The sequence below is a fragment of the Alternaria viburni genome (assembly GCF_023758015.1).
Source record: "Alternaria viburni strain BMP 2772 chromosome Unknown scaffold_3, whole genome shotgun sequence".
NCBI lineage: Eukaryota > Fungi > Ascomycota > Dothideomycetes > Pleosporales > Pleosporaceae > Alternaria > Alternaria viburni.
This window is the reverse complement of record NW_026055772.1, coordinates 110,164-124,797: the sequence shown is the minus strand read 5'-3', so window position 1 is coordinate 124,797 and position 14,634 is coordinate 110,164. Positions and strand designations below refer to the sequence as shown.

At 53.2% G+C, this 14,634-nt stretch overlaps 8 protein-coding genes across 8 annotated transcripts; 3 read left to right on the top strand and 5 right to left on the bottom strand.

Annotated features, from left to right (window-relative positions):
* Positions 1-174: 174 nt before the first annotated feature.
* Positions 175-1,205, bottom strand: J4E79_001680 (uncharacterized protein; the record flags this gene model as incomplete). Its single annotated transcript, XM_049350588.1, has 2 exons — positions 175-848; positions 932-1,205. The coding sequence occupies 2 exons, from the start codon at positions 1,203-1,205 to the stop codon at positions 175-177; spliced, it is 948 nt and encodes a 315-aa protein (XP_049214427.1).
* A 1,360-nt stretch (positions 1,206-2,565) lies between these two features.
* Positions 2,566-3,666, top strand: J4E79_001679 (uncharacterized protein; the record flags this gene model as incomplete). Its single annotated transcript, XM_049350587.1, has 1 exon — positions 2,566-3,666. One exon carries the CDS (start codon positions 2,566-2,568, stop codon positions 3,664-3,666), a length of 1,101 nt encoding a protein of 366 aa, XP_049214426.1.
* A 1,163-nt stretch (positions 3,667-4,829) lies between these two features.
* Positions 4,830-5,762, top strand: J4E79_001678 (uncharacterized protein; the record flags this gene model as incomplete). Its single annotated transcript, XM_049350586.1, has 1 exon — positions 4,830-5,762. One exon carries the CDS (start codon positions 4,830-4,832, stop codon positions 5,760-5,762), a length of 933 nt encoding a protein of 310 aa, XP_049214425.1.
* Positions 5,763-6,015: 253 nt separating this feature from the next.
* Positions 6,016-7,618, bottom strand: J4E79_001677 (uncharacterized protein; the record flags this gene model as incomplete). The annotated part of the gene is made up of 3 exons (XM_049350585.1): positions 6,016-6,657; positions 6,706-7,070; positions 7,159-7,618. The coding sequence occupies 3 exons, from the start codon at positions 7,616-7,618 to the stop codon at positions 6,016-6,018; spliced, it is 1,467 nt and encodes a 488-aa protein (XP_049214424.1).
* An 859-nt stretch (positions 7,619-8,477) lies between these two features.
* On the bottom strand, positions 8,478-9,590 carry J4E79_001676 (uncharacterized protein; the record flags this gene model as incomplete). Its single annotated transcript, XM_049350584.1, has 3 exons — positions 8,478-9,023; positions 9,075-9,354; positions 9,418-9,590. The coding sequence occupies 3 exons, from the start codon at positions 9,588-9,590 to the stop codon at positions 8,478-8,480; spliced, it is 999 nt and encodes a 332-aa protein (XP_049214423.1).
* Positions 9,591-9,993: 403 nt separating this feature from the next.
* J4E79_001675 (uncharacterized protein) lies at positions 9,994-11,435 on the bottom strand (the record flags this gene model as incomplete). Its single annotated transcript, XM_049350583.1, has 3 exons — positions 9,994-10,497; positions 10,549-10,800; positions 10,851-11,435. 3 exons carry the CDS (start codon positions 11,433-11,435, stop codon positions 9,994-9,996), a joined length of 1,341 nt encoding a protein of 446 aa, XP_049214422.1.
* A 234-nt stretch (positions 11,436-11,669) lies between these two features.
* Positions 11,670-12,326, top strand: J4E79_001674 (uncharacterized protein; the record flags this gene model as incomplete). The annotated part of the gene is made up of 4 exons (XM_049350582.1): positions 11,670-11,677; positions 11,823-11,844; positions 11,900-12,095; positions 12,145-12,326. 4 exons carry the CDS (start codon positions 11,670-11,672, stop codon positions 12,324-12,326), a joined length of 408 nt encoding a protein of 135 aa, XP_049214421.1.
* Positions 12,327-12,999: 673 nt separating this feature from the next.
* On the bottom strand, positions 13,000-13,861 carry J4E79_001673 (uncharacterized protein; the record flags this gene model as incomplete). Its single annotated transcript, XM_049350581.1, has 2 exons — positions 13,000-13,458; positions 13,805-13,861. 2 exons carry the CDS (start codon positions 13,859-13,861, stop codon positions 13,000-13,002), a joined length of 516 nt encoding a protein of 171 aa, XP_049214420.1.
* Between the last annotated feature and the right edge of the window lie 773 nt (positions 13,862-14,634).

The window sequence follows — 14,634 nt, the reverse complement described above, 5'->3', positions numbered from 1 at the left end:
ATGAGATGAGCAAGGTCAAATAGAGATAGAAGAAAAGTTCAAGGTGGCATGTTGATATGATGACATGTTGGGGCTAATCGTGCGAACCGACATTCACGAGAGACATGTCCGTGTGCGAAGTCCTAGTAGCCCCAAACCCCCCGCAATCCTCCCAGCTAGAAAGCTATATTTCTACTAAGCTGCATACTGTGTAGTCTTCCTTTCCCGAAGTCTCCCACGCCATGCGCCTATATTGCGGCGTCTTTCCACCTCGGCCCGCGTCAACTCAGGTGCTCGCATCATAGTGGTCAATCGGCCCTCCATCTCTTTCTCGGTGAGTTTGCCTTCCACGAACTTCCAGGTATCTGTGACGACGACGTATTCGACCTTATCTTCGGTGCCGTGGTGAATCCAATCTTGTCCACCCAGCTTGCTTGGGCCCTTCCAAGTCCATTCCTTCAGTTCAGTGTTCTCAGCGCTCAGATATCCCTCGAGCTCATTCTTCTGGAAGTTGCCGCCTTCCCTTCGTACAGGTAGTTTCCATTTCTTGTTTCGATCGATGATGCGCATCATCTCCGCTTTCTTCCAACTGAGCGTCTCGTACTCAACCCTCAGTACGCGCAAGCCGGGGTTCCCTTCGAAGTAGCGTAGCCACTTTTCTTCCATACTCAGTGGCGAATTGCTTTCCCAGAACCACCAGTCAGAGTATCGTATGGTAATAGTAAGCTGGGTTGGTCGGAATTGAGGTATGCTGAGGATGTAGAATAGTTGATCGCCTTCTTCGAGCCAGAACATCTGCGTGAAAAGACGAACTTTCTGGAGTGACTGCACGGCTTGTGGAGTTAGGTTGCGGAAGAACTTTTCGCACGCTGGAGTGCATGTACGGCCATCAGGTCCCCGATCTGCGTCGAGATCAGTTTGGGGTAACGTCACAGATTTCGCATAAACATACTAAACCAAAAAGCCCATTCCAGCTCTCTGAGGAACACTTTCTGTCCCTCCGCGTACGCGAGCTTGCACGTGCGCAAAAGCGCACTGCTGCCCTTGAGCGGACCTGAGAAACCTGGCCGGTACCAGTACGAGTCTTCCGGATACGCTGCTGCGCTGTCTTCATCCTGCATGAGCGCCAATTGGAAGATCTCGTTACGGATCTCGCCAGGTATGACATAGAACAGCGGGCTTTGTGGCTGAAAATTGGAGGGTGGAGGGATAGGATCAGACGCCATTGGGACAGCGCGAGTTTCGTAGCTGGAGGTAAACGGTAGATGGTCGCGAAAGCTGTCGAGAAGACGTTATGAGTTTATGTACGGCAGCTTGGAGGTCGCCGTATCAGGCAAAGGCTGATGGCTGCCTGTCTGGTGGCACGGTTGATCAGGTTAGCGGCCTTGCCAAGGCACTTCACGTCCAATGAACGGACACGCTAGCCGTCACAGACCCACCCAATGGTCAAATACGGAGATACCTCCAATGAAGGCTATGGTGAAGGAAGGAAAGCAGCAGCCCAAATCTAAACATAGAAGTATAGAATCGTCGACTGGATAAAATGGTGGATCAGGCGCGAAGCTGGTGAGTAGAGCTGACACAACGCCCGGTTATCGAAGGCAAGTGCATGTGTGACCAAAGAGGGGAAATCACACGAAGCAGCTACACAATCCAACGCGACTAAAGTGACCAAGCTTTTGGCAACGAGGGCGCTGTTATATCTAGGCACTGAGGATGACTACATTCGAAAGCTGGTAATATCGACTGCAGAGAAGAGAGATGAAGGGATGGACGCAGCGGAGCCAACACGTGAGAGCTTGACCAGTAGTACTCAAGAGATTGATAGGCTGTATTGCAAATCTATGATGCTTTGCCATCCAAAGTTATCTGGTAGTGACACATTCTGGTGCTTCACGAGCTTTGACAGAGAGCACAGCGCGACCACTAGACAACCTTGCGATACAGTGAGTGAACTCTGCTCGAGCTTGCGACATCTGAAAATGCAAGTGAGAGAAGAGTCAGCTGATAGCGCGTTGGCAGCTTACCCAGTCGGGCGAGACTAGGCTTGTTCGCGACTTCCTGCTCCCCAGCACTGAACAGGCTATCGCTCTCTCATCTCACCTGGGCACCTGAGATCATTACCCCACGCCTCAGACACGCGCGCTCGTCGACATGACTGACTTGTGTGGCCTCCCAGACGAGCTCCTAGTCGCAGTCGCCAAATGTCTGCGAGACGACACTAAAAACGGATGCAACGATCTCAATCACCTCGCGTTGAGTTGCCAGAAGCTATGCCCTATTGCGCAAGAGGTCTTACACACGGAAGTCTCTCCAAATCCGACCCCAAAACGAGGTCTTGCAAATCTCGCGCGTACTCTCTTGCAGCGACCCGATCTTGCGAACAGAGTGCGGAAACTAAACATCAGCTTATCCGGCAAGTCATTCACGCATCACCGGAGCTGCTTATCTTGCGGGTGCTATTATGAAGAGTGCCGACAGGACTGTACTTGCGGTATTCCGGAGCTTTTGGCCTTATTCCAGGGTTTTACGAGCACTGTCAATTCAAGGAACGGTGTTTCGCTTCACCACGAGGACTGGGAAGACATGCTGGTGAGGGGCGTAGACACGGCTCTCATCGGGATAATCCTGTGCATAACGCCTGCCCTCGGTACGCTTTCGCTGACGACCTTGGATTCACCATTGTATTACGAACAAGACAAGAACAACGCTGTTTGGGCCGAAGTCGAAAATCTTTTCGAGCTCATATCCAGGCACGTGAGTTTGTCAGATTGCTTCCAGGGCCTCTCTAGCCTGACACGGTTGTCAACAAATGGACGCGCACCATCAAGCTGGCTGAGTTTACCCCGGCTTGAAGCCGCGAGGTTCGACCTGTTCGAAGACCCTCTGGCGACCATAGACTATGCCAATACGATGACATCACATATCACACCTGGTGCAACAGTTTCTACGACTTTGACCCGTCTGGTCATCCAACCGGAGTTCGAATCGCTCTACTGCTATGAAGCCACTCACATGGAGGGTGTGTACGGTCAATTCAGAAGCGTTGTTAGCGGTCTTCCAAACTTGACCCACCTCTTCATTCTGTACCGCGCTGTTGTCGACCCATACGACGAATTCCGACTCCCCCACCTTCCACGAGGATCTTTCGCGCATATTGTCTCGCATCTGAAGAGCTGCAGTTTGACAGATCTAACTCTGGACGTTGAGCCCGCGCTCAAGGATTTGGTCAGGTACATTGCGATGATAGAGTATATCCACGATACAACTCCGATGACCACGTTTGCTGGATTACCTAAACTTCGCAGTCTTAATGCCCCACAAGACGCTTTCTTCTCTGCCAAGTACGGGACATTCCGAACTTGTCGTCTACCTACCACGATCGAGAAGATCGGTATCATGGATTCGACGTACGAGACCAAGCGCTACCTCAAGCATCTTCTAGATCGCCAGACAGAATGGCCAAACTTGAAGACTATCAAGCTTGGGGAGAGTCCGTGCAACGACCAGTCCGTACATCCAGATGAGAGCGATGACGACGCTAGCGAAAGCGACGCAGGAGAGCGGCGGAAACTCTCCGAGGTTGATGACTCAATCTACGAACAGGCTCGGAGCCGTGATTTGAGGGTGGAGAAGGTGCAGGATAGAACTGCATGGAAGAAGGGATGGGAAGGTCTGGGTCTGTGAAGAGAGTATGTGAAAGCGGGGACGAGTTAGTCAGCAGACAAGTGTGCGCTCAATCCGGACTGGCGAGTGATAGAGAACGACACCTGAGCTGACACTGCAATCCAAAATAGCAATATAAACTAGCAAATAGTGATAGGAAGTATCTTACGGCTTTAGTGAATGAGAAAAGCAGATGATGTATCGAACAGGTGTCTCGAGAAACTTGAACAAGCGCGATGTGTACATGTCTTTTAGAAAAGCCACTAGCTCCAAGACGATTGAGCACAGCAACGCGCACTTGTCATAGCTTCGGGTAAACTATGCGTAATCGGCTGAGCTTTGGGCAGCTGGGTAAACTCCGGGAGTCGCAGAGCGGGCGTTGCCTTTGCTGAGACCACAAGCCATCGCAAGTGGTCGCAGAGTAAGTATGGGAGCGATCATATGACTTGAAAACTCTTGCACCGGTGTCATATCGCAGGAGTCTCTTCTCTAGTGTTATGGGTCTGAAGTGGTTGCCTGAAGTTCTGACCGATATAATGACATATCCAGGAACAACATGAGGTGCGGCGAGAACCTCCGGGCTGCAAAACTGAGTCTCGGTTTTTGGTCGAAGGTGTTCGCGAGATAACGATATGTCCAGAGACACCATATGGTGCCGCGCGTACTTCCGGGCTGCAAAATCGGGTCTCGATCGTTGGTCGAACGCTTGCGCGATACAATTCTATGTGATGCGGCGAGTACCTCCGGCTGTGGATTTGGGTATCGGTTCCTGGCCGAAGGCTTTTGCGATATGATCATGTATCCAGAGACACCTAATGGCGCGGCGAGTACCTCCGGGGTGTAATGTCGGGTCTCGGTTCTCGGTCGATGCGCTGAGTGTATTCGTTATGTCGTGTCATAGGGTAGCTCTATGACTCTTGTGACGTGATAATATGCTCTTTGGACGCTTTGAGTGGAGCAAAGACACAGGCGACCTTGTGACCTTTCGCCGCCGAGTAGTCTGGTACTGCAGTTAGCGCGCTTTGAGTCTGAATAAAAGGCAGCCCATTCCCCCCTCTCTCTCTCATCAGAACTATTCTCTCATCCCATTTTACCATACCCGTCCGAACTCGCTTCAGACAAAACCAGTACGCATACCAGTACACCAGACAAACCATTACTACATCAATACCAATACCATCGCCATGTCTACCTTCACGCTCTTCCCAAAACTACCCAAAGAGCTCCGCGACGCCGTCTGGCAAGCGAGCATGGCCACAACAGCAACCGTCGAATTCGACGAAGACGAATACATGGTCACAAGCATTTCGTCACCAGCCGCCCTCTTCACCACATCAAAGGAGGCGCAGGCCACAGCGTCGTCCTCCTCTCACCAAAAGTTCCCCATCTGGGGCCCAGAAGACTGGGAAGATCTGGCCATAGATCCCGAGAACACGATCCTCGAGATCGTCATCAAACCATCAAAGTCCGCCACCCTCAACATCACATGGACAGACATCTGGGGTGTACTTGGCGACGCACTACCAGCCACAAAACGCCTTCACATCGCCTGCACCCAGCCTGAGCGCCTGGCCAGGCTGTACATGGCAGAGGAGGCAGAATACCTTGGCGTCGGCCAATCCTGCGTCGAAGCGGGATTGTTCAACAATGCCGAAACCGTTTCGGGTGAGCGAAAAACCCGACAATCACTACACACACACCTCACGGTCACTGCTAGCAAGCATACCGTTGAAGAAATCGACCAGAACGCCTCTGAAAAAGAGGTCACCGTCTGGAAGATGACCAAACACACTTTTTCGGAGTTTGGGCCTGAGGCCAAAGTTTCCGCCAGCAAGGGGCTAGCGCGCGTAGAGGTCGACAATGCCTGTAAGATGTCCGTAAAGCAGTTTCACGAGGCTGCGAGGACCTTCGCGCTGCCCGCTGAGGAGGGGGAGGGGGAGGTGTCAGGGGTCGAGGAAGAGGTGGAGGAGAAGTCAGGGGCGGAGCTGACGGAGGATGCTATCGCAAAGCATCTGGAGTGTCAGGGGCAGTGGCCGCCTAAGGCAAAGGATTTCGACTGGGATCCAGAGGGCAGCGTCGCGAGTGGGGATGACGAGGCCGTTTGGAAGTGGCTGTAGTCGCTTCGCCGGACTTTTGTGTTTGTTTTGGCAGCGGAGAGATGCGATATCCGCTCCTGGCTGAGGTTTGGCGGTTGCATTCGGCGCTGGGTTGCGACGCGAGTTGCTCCCGGGTGAGGTTTGGCGTTGCGGTTTGCGCTGGTTTTCGACGCGAGTTACTCCTGGCACCATCATTCGCCGCACTTGCGTTTAGTTTAGTAATAAAGTCGTCCTCAAAATATTTCGTCTTCTGCTACTGTGAATGCATTCCTGCCTACACTATTGGGTTGTAGTATCCAAACCTGTTCTTCGGATCCCACTCAACCTTCAACTTGACCAACTTAGCGAGTCTAGCATCGTGCCCATACATCTCAGGCCTATCTTCTTCTCCGTTAGCGTAATTAACATAGCAGTGTCGCTTCTGGTTGGTGCGGTCGAGGCCAGTGTATAGCGCATCACGCATTGCGCGCGTGTGTGTGTATGCATCTTTGGTGGTCTGCGCATCGTCGCCAACCCACCACAGAACCGGCGATGCAAGAATAGGATACTCGCGTTCCTCGGGTGCCAATGCAGTGGAAGATATGTCGATAGCTCGTACGCCTTGCATGCCGTAATTCTCCATCAGAGTGATCGATGTATTGAAGCGTGGATCTGCCGTGATGTTACCAAATAACGTGAAGGCTTTGCGAACACCCTCAAGATCCCAGGTAGGTAGAGAGACACCGGCTCCTGCAACGTTCTGGTTTCGCCTGCAAGCTTGGCCTCCGAGGTTGTTTCCAGTCACCGTGTATAGCTCTACGTAGTTGACGTCCGTGGAGACCGTGGTAGAGATTGGGCCGAGCGCTTTGAAACGAGCGGCATAGGGGTCAGCTTCCGCTTCCGTGCCCTCGTAGGCGACAGTGTATGCTACGACAGGCTGATGAGCAGTCAGTATCTGGTAGGTGTATTGCGAGGCTGCGCTTACATTGACGGGATCAGCGGCAGGTATTCTCACGAACAGCCCCGTGAGCGCTAGCTTCGCAGAGCGTTCCGTACTCGGCTCTTCGAATTCGTTGACCAGACTGAAAAGCGCCTCGACCTTGTCAGATAAGAAGATGATCGAGTAGACGGTCCAATTGGAAGGAATATCGTAAGTCTTTACTTCAAGACTTGTCACAATGCCAAATTGATGGCCTGCACCTTGTAGAGCCCAGAACAGATCGACATTCTTCTTCCGGGAAGCTTCTACAACCTTGCCGCTGGCAACGACGATGCGCGCGGAAACGAGACCGTCAAGAGAATAGCCGTATTGATTCTGGAGGAGACTGTGGCCGCCTCCCAGCAGTGGACCTGCTACTGACACGCATTCTCCAAGCCCGGTAACTGGTGACAAGAACGGTAAGCAACTACGCGTATGAATGTACGGGTTCAAGCCTACCAGAATACTTGCCCGAGGCGTACAGGGAGCGGGTAATCTCGTGTTGCATCGTTCCGCCTCCAACAGTAGCAGTCTTGCCGTTCTGACCGAGTGTCGTAGTATTGAGCTTCCGCATGTTGATCTGAATGCCATACGATAGGTTGTTAAGCGTTGTGGTCCATCCATGACCCCCGGTAACGGCCAGGAATGGGATGTTGAAACGATTGGCCAACGCGACCGTTGTCTGCACGTCGGACTCAGTCGCGACTTCAACTACCACATTATAGTCGGGAGATATTCGTGGTGAGGCACCGCGGACTTGAAGATCGTCCCAACGAGCATCCCATGGAAACGTGATGATGGCGTCCTTGGATAGTTGCGGGCTCAACGCAGACGCTGCGAGCTGCAGGTTGTACGATCCTGACGCATATGAGCGACGAGCGATGTAGAGCAGCCAAAATGCAGCGGTAGGAAGTAGCATGATGAACGATCAATTCTGCCAATGCCAGAGTGGGAGGGTCGGATGCGGATAAAGAGGCTATGGAAGGTACTGTGCACAAGAGTTGCCTGTCGCTCCGCGTGAGCTTGCGCCTCACAATGCAGGCAGCATGCTACCTCTTCTGCACTGTGCAGGTCAGTAAGTCAGCCCCGGATTGTCGCCAATTGCGCGAACGTGTCGCTATCGCACTGCATTGCTTATTCGATGATCTGGACTGCATGATGCAGAGCGACGCCGCAGAACACCGCAGCTGCGGAGATGCCTCTCGGGAATAGAGAGTTGTATCATTCCTAGGCAAGTACCGATTCGCACCTGTGTGGCCGTCTGCCCTTGCCGTGTTGTTGGGGGCGATGCAAGGTCTGGAAGGAGGTGCGCGCCAGCGAATCGCGTTGGGAGGGGTTGCCAGACGCGAAGCAGCCGCCAAGGCGGCGCGCGGATGGTCCCGAGGTCCCCCTCTCGACGCGAACTACATCTTAACCCACGACATGTCAATACCTCAAGGTCGTCGGTAATGCGACATTGCGTTACGCGTCATTGGCTACGGAATTACACCTGCCGGTAGGCGCCAGTATCTGTCATCCTACCACGAGAAGTTTTGCCGTCTTGGTGAGCGTTTTGTTCCGTTCAGGATTTGCGAGGATAGTACCTAGGTAGCTACGACTTGTGGCCTCATCCACGAGAGCTTCAGATAAGCGCTTGGCCAATATCATTACATAGGATGGTCGGCGACAGATTGACATTATCTCCCTGAACCGTGTGGCACGATTTTGTTCGACCGAGTCGGAAAGACCATTGCGATCGTTTGGAATGTCTCGCTGTACAATATTCCAGTACTCTACATTCACCGTCCGACAAATGTCTTCGTCCAATCCACTATGGCCGTTGCACACTCCTCAGGCGCCTCCTCCGCCCCAAAATGTCCTACCCCATCCCCCAACCCATGATTCTCAATCTTGACTCCCTCACCAACCCACTCCTTCCACACATCCGGAAAGTCAAACCTACTCCCAATACTCGCCGCACTATACACCAACAACAACGGCACTTCAATCTTCCTCCCCTCCTTCTGATTCTTTTCCTCTCTCTCCACATCCGTCGTAGCACCTTCCTTGTAGTCTTCGCAAGTAGCCTTCAGCGTATGTTCCTGATTGAAGAAATCGCCATAGACGGTCAACGAATCATTAGCCTTCAGTTTCTCGATACCGGCATTGCTCTTTCCAGACCAACGCAAGATCATCTCTTGACACCATTTGGAGGGGCCGAAAGCGGTGATCATACGCGTTGCTAGATCGACGTTTGCGAGTAGGGGCCAGTGGAAGTAGCCTGTTATCTCCTTTGCTGCCGTGGCTGGGGAGGTGAAGTGCTGCCATTGTGTTGAAGTCGGGACCTATTGGATCAGTACACCACGCTTACTAGTATGTGTGAGGCTAGGACCTACGATGTCGATCAAACAGACACCCAAGATCTTCACTCCATCCACCCCGCTAACAGTGAGGTGATGGGCAACTCTCGCTCCACGATCATGGCCAATGAGTATGACCTTTATATCTCCATCTGGACTCTTACCCTTCTTGACCTCCGTCTTCAGCGCCTCGAGTACCGCCGTCCCTATGCTCAATTTGTCGTTCTGCGCAATTGGTGCACTAGCGCCATAGCCAGGAAGATCTGGGACGAAGAGCGGTGCTTTAGATGGGAGCAGAGGGATTAAGTGTCGCCACCTGGCCTTGTGTCAGACTCTTCAATGTGTTGAATGCAGGAATGGAGATGGATGAGGAAGTTACATGTAAGCCGATTGCGGGTATCCATGAATGAGAACGAGTATGGGGTTCTCATCGCTGGCGTTCTCTAGCGAACGCGTGTAGCAGCAAACTTTCTCCTTGTTCAAAGTTGACTTTGAGAGACCGAGATCGTTGAACTTGGTGTCTTGGATGTGGAGGGCAGATCTAGATGCCATGTTTGCGATCTGGGCGACTCAGATTGGTGTATCACTGCTGGGAAGTAGACCGGTGCAACTTGGAGGTATCTGAAGGTTCCAAATCTGTTAATGAAGTATGTTGTTTGATCTCGGTCAAATGTCACTTTTCGCGCCCTTTCGTCCTGTGGACTACATTGGGGTAATTGTTAGACCGAGGTATGACGCAATCACGCGATGTCACGTGGAGCGATATTCGAAATTCCTCGTTTTCAAATCAAGTAGGTCTTCATGCAGAGAATATCTAATTGAATGAAAATGACCCATATCTTTTAAACTACGATCAACACCCTCGGATGCATCGTATAGTACCGCAGGTCCTCTACCCGAATACCAAGAACGCCAACGCTATGCAGAAAATGTACTGAACCCTTCTTTTGACTTATCATTGCTCTCTCGCCAAGATCATCTTCTCACGTTCTGCCTTCCTCCGGACCGTGCCCTTCTTCGTGTGCCTCCTCTCGTTCTCTTCCTTCCTCTTGACAGCCTTGAGCTCCTCGTTCTTGATCTCACCCGCCTTCTTGACAGTCTTGGGCAGATGCCTGTGTTTCTCGATGCGCTTGATCTCTGGCATGTGCTTGTATCGCTCCTTGAGCGCTGCGTCATATTCTAGCTTCTGCTTTAGGGCGAATGACTTGACGCCCTGCCTCTCAGAAGCTCTCGCTCTCCATAGACGGACGTTGCCATCGTCTGATCCGCTGAGTACGTAGTTGTTGTCGGGACTCCATGCGACAGAGAAGACACGCTGCATTCGCTTGGTGTGGTAGACGTCCCGGGCGTGGCCCTTTGATCGCTCCCAGATCCTTATGGATCGGTCGTAGGAACCAGTGATGAGCTCTTCTCCGGTCGGAGAGAACTCGATCGACATGACTGCGGCAACATGTCCTTTCTATTTGGTGTTAGTAATGAGTCTGGCCTGACCTCGAAATGGGAGACTTACCAAGACTTGCAGCGCACGCTTCATGTTGCGCATGTCGAATATGTATCCATTGTGGTCTTCCGAAGCAACGGCGAAGTTGTAGGCTTCCATGGGATTCCAGGAGATGCAGTTCGCGGGGAAGTTGAGCACAGTGCGGTGTAGGGGTGAGTTGGTGCGGGCGTCGTAGAGGATGACAGCGCGGTCGGTCGCACATGATGCGAGTATCGAGGTTTCGACCTGGTTGAACTTGACATCCGTGATGGTGTCAATGGCCTACTGAATGTTAGTATATGCCTTAGGTCTGCTCTGCATGAAAGACCTACCGACGGCCACACAAGGTTGGAAACAGGGGCGCCAGATGTCCTCGATGTATCGTATATGGAGATGGAGCTGGATCCAGCAGCAAAGGTCGGTAACGAGCGATGGTGCGAGACAGAGGTGAAGGCTGAGTTGCCGTGCCATGTTGCTTTTGGCGCCGATTTCGAGGCTTGCGCATATGGCTCGAACAGCTGAATCTGGCGATCTGATCCACAGGTTATGAGTTTTCTGTCCCGCGTCCAGCACATGCCCTTGACGAGGTTCTCATGCGCCTGCGCCTGCCACTTCTCCTCCCTGCTGGTAAAGTCCCAGACCTTGACGATGCCGTCGCCACTGCCACTGGCGAAATGCTCGAGGGAGTTGGGATCCTTGGCGAAGGAGTATACACCGTCTACGTGGCCAGGCTCGAAATCGCCGAGGAAGGGCTGCGCAAACATGCGCTCGACTTTTGTCGCATTGAGGGCTCTGGTGTATTCGCGCGCACGTTCAAACGGATGCAGGTTGGGGTCGAGGTTCCTCGTGACCTTGGCGACGCTGGAGCCGGGGGCCTGGGTGGACGCCGTGGACCGGCTGAGGGCCTTGATCTTCATGGTGGTGGTTGTCCAGCTGTGTCGACTGCCCGTCGCGAACTTTGCGGGTCTTCAAGATTTCCTAGAGGCGGCGGCGGGGCCAGCCAACCAGCGTGTTTGGCGCTAAGAATTAATGTGGGGCGGCGCCGGCCAAACTCATCGGATCAAGCGACATGCCACACACCATTTTTGCTCTGGCGACAACCTCGAACTCCAGGACCAAGAACCCCATCACTAACCCGGACAACAGCCAAAATGAAGTTGTGAGTGCCCCGATGCTGCACACGATCCTCTCTGCGATACAAATTGGCGCCCCGCGGTGCTCCCCGAAATGCGCAGCGGGACGCCAATAATCGCACCCTTGAAAGCCCACAACATGCGACAGAACAGCTGCTAACATTCCACCAGCCTCAAGGTCGGACGCGTTGTCGTACGTTTGAAATCGCTCGAAACACCCCCATCGCACTCACTCACAGTCCGCCTAGATCATCACCCGGGGCCGCTACGCCGGAAAGAAGTGCGTGATCATCTCACCACTTGACAACGGCACCAAGTCGCACCCCTTCCCCCACGCGCTCGTTGCCGGTATCGAGACCTACCCCTCCAAGGTCACCCGCCGCATGTCAAAGACCAAGCAGGCCAAGAAGAGCAAGGTCAAGCCTTTCGTCAAGCAGGTCAACTGTACGTGGACATGAGGACGCACTCGCTGGGCAGCCGCTGATAGACGCAGACACCCACATTATGCCCACCCGCTACACCATCGAGCTCGAGAACCTCAAGGGCGTCATCTCCGCCGACACATTCAAGGAGGTCTCGCAACGGGAGGAGGCCAAGAAGACCGTCAAGAAGGCATTCGAGGAGCGATACCAGTCCGGAAAGAACAGGTGGTTCTTCACTCCCTTACAGTTCTAAGCTTTCCTTCGGTTACGGCTGGGCGCAGATGGGCATGATTTGATACGGAAGATGCTGCATGAGCGGTGGATATCATAGGATGACAGGACACACAACCGGCCTGCCGTCCAGGCGTGTATTTCGGCTTGATAATCAAAGCATGAAAAATCCGGCATCCGCTCAAGGCATCCGGCTCAATTCACGAACTTCATGAAATGAACATGATTTTCACGTTGGCCTCTGTCTACTACTGGATGATACTGATGATGTAGTGAGGCTTATGCTGACAATGCAGGATTAGAACAACTAGCACTACCGAAGCGAAACAACGAGCCGATGCACGCCACGACCTGAGCGCCCCGTATTGCTGCCTTCACGTGCGACAATGTAATGAGGCAGACGGCCTCGGTCCCATCTACGAAGAAGCCGTCTAGGCCCTTGCTGGTTCAACTCACATGCTGATGCAGTGCACAGTGAACACCAATCAATGGAACAGAAGGGATATCATGTCATTAACCGGTCTATCTTTGAAGGAAAGGCGCGCAGACAGGCGCAAGAAAGTTACTCGACGTTACATCGACAAGCCATACTGATGGACGCCCCTTCGCCTTTGCTTTTCCGATCAGCGAGCCCTAATCACCTCGCCTTTCATCGTACAAACGCCCCGAGATACTATGCAGGTCATAGTCGCACTCTACTGCTTAACCTCATCGACCTTCTTCTTCGTCTGCTCCTTGCCCTTGTTCAGGTATCCCAGCACAACGTCGCACGCATCGCTCACCATCCTGAGCTCGAAGCTGACTGTCGCAACACCCATCTTGACGACACCGTTGTTGTAATGCGTCTTCTTGTACTCGTCTTCCCAGGTGCTTCGCACATATGTGACGGGCGAGAACGCGTACTCCTTGAGTTTTGAGGTGTCTTCCTTGACGATAGGGAGATGTGTCTCGAGGGTGGAGAGGCCAGAGTCACCAAGCTGGTCGGCGCGTGCCAGGTAGGGCGAGAGGTAGGAGTATGGTGTGCGCAGGTAGGGGTGGAAGGGTGCAACGACCGAGTTGTAGGTATTGCTGGCGAGGTTGAGGGCGCGCGAGCCGTAGGGGTTGGATTTGAAAGTCTCGACGCTGTCGTGGACTACGGGGTACGAGTGGAGATGCTGGAGGCTGTTAGTCTCGTGCTCGTCTATCGAATCTCAAAGTATGCAGTTGCGGAAGTTTCCACGGAAGCTTGTCGGACGGCTTCCGCGAAGTAGGGTTCATGCTGTAAGAAGGTTCGCGGAATGCTGGGTTGATTGGCTGGGCCGTAAGCTCCGCGCCTGCATCGTGGGTTTCGTGCGCCGTGTTACTGGTCCGAGTAGATTGCGGTTCCCAGGTGCTCGAAACCCCGCGACGGTCCGCAATCAATGCCAGATCGCAGCAAAGTGACCCATGATGTGTGTGTGTGTGTGTGAAGAGACGTGTTTGCGGGTGTGATGAGAAAGAGGAAAAGTAAGTAGTACATACCGACAGAGCTTTTGAGCTGGGCGTCTCGCCGTTGGTCATAGGTGCCTGAGAGCTCATGTTGCCGTCGTCGGTTGCGTGTGGTGCCATTAATCGTAGTAGTAGATATGCAGTGTTGCAGGTTCTACTGTGGTGGAAGAAGAATTGTTGGGTTGCGAGGCAGTGGAGGAGTAGCAGTAACGTAGAGCAAGAGAAAAGGGTCCTGGTCGACCTTATTATACGGCTGTGCGCTATGATGTGACTGTATTTGGTTGGGAGGCTTTGCTGAAAAGGGCGTGGTTCAGTGGGCTGGGGTGAAGCAGATGCAGTGGCATGTGAAAGTGGCTATCGTCGACAAGCGCCATGTCAATCTACGCGGGGACCTACCAGAACGTCACTACCCAAAGTCAACTTTTCGCCTCGCTTCTCGTCTCGACCGTTGAGACCCAGCGTGCGGAGTCGATGCAAGTCAGACGTTACACAGAGCAAGCCGCAACATGCTGCCTTCATGTCTGCCCCGCGTCTCGAACTCTATCGCGCGCCCGTCGAGCGTTGAGGAGCTGGCCTGCAAGGCGTACAGCTTGCGCCTGGCATGTGAAAGACGCGACGCTTTGGCCACTCACGACGCGGCGACGTCAGATAAGGTCAGCCACGCCCCTCTCCTGTTGGCGAAATATTCGAACAGCTTGGCCGCCCTGTATACACGCATATGTCGGGCTTGCATTTCTTGTCCTATCGGTCGCGTCTCGATGATACGGTACGTCGACTCCGCTTCCGCGTCAGCTATCGCGGAAGGTCCAATTGCTTGCCGCAAACCTACCATGGATCGGTTGGCATCGTGCATGGCAGCTAGG